General features: G+C 47.6%; 2 protein-coding genes across 3 annotated transcripts in view; both read right to left on the minus strand.

Moving 5' to 3' along the window:
* The window catches only part of HTR6 (5-hydroxytryptamine receptor 6), an 11,979-nt gene extending 11,292 nt beyond the window's left edge, over positions 1–687 (minus strand). Inside the window, exon 1 of the mRNA XM_069078933.1 lies at positions 190–687. Coding sequence (XP_068935034.1) covers positions 190–687 — 498 coding nt within the window. The remainder of the gene's footprint in view (positions 1–189) is intronic.
* A 5,039-nt stretch (positions 688–5,726) lies between these two features.
* Positions 5,727–8,025, minus strand: part of NBL1 (NBL1, DAN family BMP antagonist) — a 19,592-nt gene continuing 17,293 nt past the window's right edge. Inside the window, exons 4-5 of one of the 2 annotated variants that reach the window (XM_069079232.1) lie at positions 7,606–7,703; positions 5,727–6,006 (exon numbers count right to left, since the gene is read on the minus strand). In XM_069079232.1, the coding sequence (XP_068935333.1) occupies positions 5,742–6,006; positions 7,606–7,703 (363 nt within the window). In that variant the 3' untranslated portion in view covers positions 5,727–5,741. Of the gene's footprint in view, positions 7,704–8,025 lie in introns of both variants that reach the window. The other variant, XM_069079233.1, reaches the window with a different exon arrangement.

An 8,025-nucleotide genomic window follows, 5' to 3' on the forward strand; every position in this document is an offset into this window, starting at 1 on the left:
AAGGAGTCTTCCCTAGAGGTAGAGACCAGAAGCCGAAGGTAGCTGGTATTGCTGATGGGTTAGGGGGCCGGGTAACCCGCAATGGGTCTGCAGCGAGGAGGAGTAGAACACAGCCCGTTAGAGCTGGTCTGTGACTGAGCGCCCAAACCCCAGTGCCCAGAGAGGGTTTTCCGAGCCTTGGTCCCGCACCCTACCCCGGTCCCCTCCCGTGAGCTTGCCTCTCTGCTGCCGGCCCCTACCTGGGCTGCGCTCCAGGCCACTGCAACAGGCGCTGCTGCCACCGAGGGTGGGGGTGAGGGGCGTGGATTTGGGGGGAGAGAGGGCGGACCTGGAGCTGCCTCCCGACTCCCCGCTTCCTGCTCCACGCTCCCTGCTCCTCGCTCCCCGCCCTATGGGATAAGGGGTTGGATCCTGGATAGCTGAGGACTGCAAGCGCAGGAGCCAAGCACAGGTGCCTCCTCCCGTCCTGAACGCGGGCGGGAGCTGGAGCCGGAGACCTCGCTCTGGTCGGAGTGGAGACAACCAGGAAAGCCGATGCCCTTTGGGGGCTGTCAAAGCTCCCTCCCCTCGTGGGGGCGGCGCCACGGGGGACCCCAGAGGGGGGGGGGGGGGGGGGAGAAGGGAGCATCCCGAGCCCGTAGAAGGATGCCTGGAGCGTACTGTGCGGAACGAAGAGTTTATAAACATTTTGGACCACATTTCCTATTGCAGTAGCTTGTCGGAACAGAAAGAGATCTTAAGAGACCTTCAGAGAATCCAGTACAAGTATTTCAGCAGCAAGACAGTCCCTCTTCTTGGCTGCAGGGGCCAGAACCAGGGTCAATAAGTGGAAATTGCAGAGAGTTAGATTAAGGTTACTGGTAAAGAAAAACTTCCTAACAACGAGAGCTGCCCCAAAATTGGATGGGCCCCACGAAGTAAGTTGACCTGCCCAAGGTCACATCAAAAAGAGTGACTCAGGCTCTTCAGAAGAGATTTGTGAATTCTCCTGTAATTGTCTCCTTATATTCTTTCTACAAAGAAATGTTCTGTTTGTCGCTCTTTGTCAAAATTATAATAATTTTTTTAATTAAATAGGTAATTAAAAATAGTGAGCATTTTGATAGCTCCATGAGTTAGCTCATTTTGTCTTTTCAACACCCTGGCAGATAGATAAGTATTATTATCTCCATTTCACAGATGAAGAAACTGAGGCAGAGAGATTAAAATTATGTGCCCAGGGTCACACAGTTCACGTGTCTGAGGCCAGATCTGATCTAAAGTCTTCCTGACTCCAGTTCCAGGTTCTATCTATTTCACCACCTATTAGGTCCCCCATCACTGAAGGTCTTCAGATTGATCACCTGCTGGGAATGTTGGGAGTGGTATGGGAATCATGCTCAAATAGAGGTGGGTAGGAACATAGATTTAGAGCTGAAAGATACCTCAGAGGGCATCTAATATAAGCCTTATTGTGCAGATGAGGAAATTGAGACTGAGAAAAATGCTCTGCCCAAGACTTAGAATTTGAACCCATATCCCCTGACTCCAAATCTAGAGGACCACAGTGCCCCAGGAAGGGGAGAAAAGTCCTTGCCAATTCTGAGATTCTATGACATGTTGGAAAAATTCTGGAAGTCCCATATCTCTGCAATGGCCCCCCAATCCTACTTACTCTTCTCACCTGAGGTTTCCAAAATCTTTTCAATTTATTCTTGCTCAAAACTCTTAATTGGGAGCATTTCCCATGTGTGGCAGGGGTCATAGGTATATAATAGGTTGTGCAGAGTCTTTTCATGACAGCACAAAGTGCCAAAACTGTACCTGGATACAAATGTGCCAACCCCCTTCACCTCTCTACTTATAGGCTTGTTTCCTTTTTAATTCTCTCTCTGGGTTTAAAAAAAAAAGGCATTCTTTTTTTTTTTTTTAAGCAATCGGGGTTAAGTAATTTGCTCAAGGTTACACGGCCAGTTATTTCTGGATGTGGTGCTGAGTGTCTGAGCCCAGGATTCGATCTCCAGGTCGTCCCAACACTGGAGCCGGTACTCTTACTCGCTGAGCCACCTGGCCACCCCTAAAAAAAGGTATTCTTGAGACCATAACTAAAATTGAAAGTTCTTTAATTGGTTTGTCCCCAGACGTAAACTGGAGAAAATCTCTTCTCTCTTTGAGTTATCTTCCATTCTCAATCTTAAGCTGAACATTTAAGACCTGGTCACAAATCATACTTAAAGATCATGAGTTTTAATAGCTTTATGAAACAGCATAAAAACACAAATAGGAATTCAAGCAAGAAACAACAGGCTGTGATAGGAATTGTAGCTAACTGATTAATGGAGGGGACAATGGGAAGAAAATTTGGGGTGGGGAGGGTGATCTTCGAAATGTTTGCTTCCAGAGGCTAAAGGCCCAGCACACTTATAGCAAGGTTTCTGCTGAGCTTTGCTACAGAGGATGGACTCTCCATGGAGAGGCCATGGTTGTCAAAACCTCTCTGACTTTCCCCAGTATGAAGTTCCTTCAAAGTCAAAAAGGCTTGAAAATGTGGGGGACTCTAGATAATGCTTGCATGCCTGCATTCCTTTCCCTCCCCCAAACCCACCTGGCCATACCTGTGGAGCAATGGCAGAATACTAAATAAGCATTAACTTAGCAGACATAGAATCAGTCCCCCCACTGGATGTGGCTATCCCAGCTGCTCCCAGGCTCACTATTGCTTCCTGTTAATGTAAAAAGGCTTTTAGAGATAAAGGTAACTGAGGAGTGGGGTGAAGTCATCTCTCCATGTTAGGAAGCCATCAGAGATATAATACTCAGGTTTATTGTACTCCCAATAATCAAGAACGTTCCTAGAAAACTGCAGCCTCCTACCCCGTTACAGGGGTTGGACCGGCATTCCCCTGGAAGGGACCTGCCTGGCTCCAGTGTGACTCAACCCCTCCTGACTCCTTTTAAGATGGAGATTCTCCCATAGCAGTGATGCCACCTTGTGGGAGCAATGACAATGACAACTCCTTGGATTCTCAGACCTTTTCTCTTCCCCCATCCCAATTCGCAGTAAGGAAAAAAAATAGCCTTTGTTTTTAAGATCAGACAAGGAGGTCAATCAGCTACACTGGTATCCCTCAGTGTTGATAAAAAGAGATTAAGGTCCTTTACCCAGTCTATTGAGTGGGCTTTCTGATGCAAACTTAGGAGGGGAGATGAATAAGGGTCACAGTCACATAGCTATGGCTGAGTGGCAATTTACATCATTGAAGGGGCCATCCACATTGTTGAGATCACAGATCCATTTGAGTATTTTAACATCAGATTCACTTCCCAACACACACACACACTGAACTTTTCCTTGTAACAAAGGAAATTTTTACCAAAACCCAACTAACAAAGGGACTCCTTCACACACGTGGTTCCTTACCTCTTTACCAAGAGGAGTGAGGTATGTTTCTTCCTGTTGTCTGGGACCAAAAGTATACTCACTTTCCACTTAAAAACACAACAAATTACTACTGTTGATTTTTTTTTTTTCCGGTATGACCAGAGGTTTGAAAGATATCATTCACAACATATGCCTGTCAGAGAAAGAGGGGACAGGAGGGAGACCCCATTTTGTAGGTGGAAAAATTAAGGCCTTTAAAAAATCACAGCAAATTTCCATCTTATCTTGGCAACAGCTGGTTCTTTCCTCCTTGAGATCCTAGTAGAATGTGTTGTTCAGTCATTTTTCAGTCCTGTCTGACTCTCCATGACCCCATTTGGAGTTTTCTTGGCAGAGATACTGGAGTGGTTTGCCAGTTCCTCCTCCAGCTCATTTTTTACAGATAAGGAAACTGACTGGAGTAGGAAATGGTAAAAAGGATAATTAATAGAAGACTAAGAGATCCACTTCATAGGATCATAAGGTACAGGAAGGAGCCTCAGAGGTCATCTGGTCCAATCTTTGTATCTTATAGATGAAATAACTGAGGCACAGAGAGACAAAGTATTTTCCCAAGGTCATATAAGTAGTATGTGATTTTTAAAAAGGCTGGGGAGGAGGGGATTTGAACCCAAGTCATCTGACTTCCAACCTAGTAGTCTTTCCACAGGCTTGGTTTAGCAACTCTGTTCCTGAGCCTGTCCTAAGTAGGAGAAATAGGAATGACCACCACTGTCCATCATCCACTAGAGAAGAAAATATCTAGAAGATTCTTCCAGTTAGGAAATCTTATTTCTCTGCTTTGTTCTCATCCAGGATCCATCCTTGTCCCCATGGGCAGCCTAAGGTCATGTGGCAGAGTGGAAGAAGCCATGGGATTGGTATGATAGACATGGTTCAGTGGTCAGAGTGCTGGCTCTTGGACCAAGGACCTCTGTATTACCTTGGACAAGTCACCATTTCCTGGGCCTCAGTTCCCTCACCTGTAAAATGAGGGGGTTAGGCTGGATGGCCTCTAGAGCTAGGATGCCATGACCTGAGACTGAACCATAGCTCAGCCATTTATTAGCTCTGTAATTTGGTGGAGGTCATTTCATCCCTCCATGACTTGTTCCTCTCATCTGACAGAGAGATGAAGTTAGAATAGGGAAGACCTGAGTTCAAATCCAACCTAAGATACTTACCCCTGGCAAATCATTTGCCCTCTGCTTATCTGAGTTTCATCTGTAAAATGAAGATAATAATAGTGTCTTACTTCTCAGAATTATTGTGAAGATAATAATTTTTTAAAGCATTTTGCAAATCTTAGAGAAGGCAGCTAGGTGGAGGAGTGGATAGATCATGAGGACCTGAGTTCAAATCCAGACTCAGACACTTACTAGCTGCGTGACCCTGGGTAAGTCATTTAGCCCTGTTTGCCTCAGTTTTCTCATCTGTAAAATGAGCTGGAGAAGGAAATGGCAAAACATTCCAGTATCTCTTCCAAGAAAACCCCAAATGGGGTCACAAAGATTCAGCCACAACTGAAACAACTCAACAACAAAACCTCAAGGTGCTATGTCCTGGCCAGCTGCTATTTGTTTACTTTGATTATTGTTGTTGCTACCAGTAAAATGGGGATAGCACCTATATTGACAACCCTTGAGACCTGTCAAGAAGAAAGCACTTTATAAACCTTCAAACACTATGGAAGTTATTGTTACTATGATTACTCGACCCTGTCTGAGCCTATTACTACACCAGGGATTGGGTACATTTTTTGGTTGGTTTTTTTTTTAGAGGGCAATTGGGGTTAAGTGACTTGCACAAGGTCACAGGGCTAGTAAGTGTTGTGTCTGAGGCCGGATATGAATTCAGGTCTTCCTGACTCCAGTGTCAGTACTCTATTGACTGCACCGTCTAGCCACCTCCTAGGGCACATTTTCTTGAGAGAAAATCCAACATTATTCTACCCAAGCTCAAATTCCCACTTCCACAGATCATGGCAGGAATGTCCCAGAAGGCACTGGGACCCTCTGATTTTCCCTTTCCCTCAGCAGAGAAGGAACCCCAGTGGCCTCCTAGAAATATCCCCAGCTTGCCTGGAGGAGGATAGTAAAGGATCAGAGATATCAAGCTGGAAAGGCTTGAGGAAGCAGAATCAGAGAGGTCAAGTGACTTGCCTAGTCACACAGCCAGTAAGCATCTAGGTCTCCATGACAGAAAGTCCAGTGGCCTATGCACTACCGACAAGCCCCACCAGGTGGCCCCCAATCCTCTTCCCTCCACTCTAAAAGGAGCATGTCCAGATCCCCCTTAATGAAGTGCCTTCTCTCAGTTCCTTCTCTCCATTCTGTCCAGTCTAAATCTTGTTTGTAAATAGTTGTTGGCATGTGGTCTCCTCCACTGGGATGGAAGTTCCTTGAGGGCAAAAGCTATTTTTGCCTCTCTTTGAATGTAGCCGGTGCTTGATAAGTGATGGTTGACTTGACCATTCCCATCCACCCCCAAAATGCACATATGCCCAGGCCCACACGCCCAACCAATGGCTCACAAAAGGACACTGAACTGATTTATTTAGGAAAAACCTTGAAGGAGAGAAGACAGGCTGCTGGTTACAGGTTCCAGCCATGAGTCATGAGGGTTGGGGAAGGGAGAGAATGGGGGGGTGGGGGGGCTTTTATGGATGAGGCAAACACTTCCCTGGAAAAAGGTAGTTCTGGGAAGTCTTGGGGGAGCCAGGCACATCTCCAGGGGCATAACATTTGCACTCCCATCCTCTTTCTTAGGAAATAGCATCAGCCCTTCTTGAGATCCCATGTCCTCTACCCCCTCCTTCAGGATTAAAGTGCAGCCAGTTAAGCAGGAGTAGGACTTGGGGGGAGTATATTGTGCCTCCCCCAATGGGCCCCCAAAGTGTGTCTGTTCAAACACACTTCCAACTCAACCCAGTACGACCTTCAAAGACTTCTAGGTCACCAGATGGAGGTTGGTATGGTTCTCCATTCACCCTCCTCCTCCCACTGGGGTAATATCCTTTTCTCCTGATCTAAGCCTTTCCTCTGGAAGGTCTTGAAGATTGGGTCCCCACTTCTAGAGGGCAGCTCTGGTCAATCTCATAAAAAAAGATGACAGGTGAAGAAGCCCCACTTAACTTTGGGGGAAAATGTTCCTCCCTTCCCTAGGCTAGGCTCTAATGAATGGACTAGAGAGGGTTTGGACCAAAGAGGGTGAATCACAGATGGTGCTGGGGTGTCTCAGGAGAAGACAGAAAACTGTTTCTGAAAGGTTATCCCAAAGCTTTGCCTTATCTGCACCATTCAGATAGCAGAAAAAGTGTCTCTTCCCCTCACTCCATGGTGAATCTATAGCAAATCCATAAGACCTGGGGATTATGCCTTCCCCATTCATTCCCAGATGTTTCCCCCGGCAAATTATGGAGCCATGGGAGAGAGTCCCTGGAGGAGAAGAGGAAGATTCTCCAATGAGAGGAGAAAAAATCCCCATTGCCAGCTTCCCCAGCTCCAGAATCAATGCCACATTGCTGTACCCCATCCCTCACCCCACCCACCATGCCATACATCTACACATCACTGCAATCTAATCTCCTTACTGCAGCTAACCACATTTTTTTAAATGCCCATCTATTCCCCGGTAATACACCTGCCCTAGCTCCATCTGAAGCCCTGGTACCAGGGGTGGGGGTGGGTAATAATAATGCCTCCAGTCCAGCTCCTAGCCAGGGACCCTCATTTCCTATTTCTCTAGCCCTGGCTCTAGATAACTGAAGGGCTGAGTCAATGTAACCTTCAAAAAAAAAAAAAAGATGAACCCCAAGGACCCCATCTGGCCCCAAGGTTCCCATCTCCCACCCCCACCCCAGTCTCCTCAGAATATATTAACGTATGCAGCACGGATTCCTGCTTCCCCCTACTCTCAATAATTGCTGTGACAACCGGGCAACAGTCCAAGTCCATCCAATGACCATAGGGAGGGGGTGGGGGCCCAGCCTCTCCTGTCCCCCACAGGAAGGTGGGAAGCAGAGTTCCAAGGGAGGGGGGTCGGGAGAGGGGAGGGAAAAGGAAAGAGGAAATCACTCCTCAGCCCCCTCCTCCACCGGGTGGGTGGGACCAGGGGGTTCCTCGACCTCGAGGGAATGGCGACCAGGATGGGAGCCAGGGTGCTCCTCTCTGCCATGTGTGAAAAAGCTCATTTCCTCATGGCTCGCCTCTTTGCCGCAAGCCTGGCAGCTGCAATGGACAATCTTTTCCACCAGCTTGTCCACTCGGGGCATCTCATCATGACTGGGACAGTCCAACGTCACCTGTGAGAAAAGGAGAGGCGAGGGGAGATGTCTCCCACAGTCCACAGGCCTCCCCCATCAACATTCCAGCCCCACAAGGGAAAGGTCCCCAGCCTCACCCCCATCACCACCCTGATCAAGCACACTGGGGGACCCCCGACCTCTCCTGGGCTTGCAGCCCTCTAAGGAAGACTGGGAAGGTAGAGGAGGAACAGGCCTGAGAGCACATGGATCATGGCAAGAGGAGGGAGAACAGAGGCCATGTAGACTTGGAGGTCAGAGGTAACGGAGACAAGGGAGGATGGGGGGAAAGGGGGTGAGGGGGAGATGAGAACAAAGACAC

Source organism: Petaurus breviceps, unplaced genomic scaffold, assembly GCF_028583685.1.
Source record: "Petaurus breviceps papuanus isolate PSGF00001 unplaced genomic scaffold, PetGlider_PUasm1.0 91041, whole genome shotgun sequence".
Classification (NCBI taxonomy): domain Eukaryota; kingdom Metazoa; phylum Chordata; class Mammalia; order Diprotodontia; family Petauridae; genus Petaurus; species Petaurus breviceps.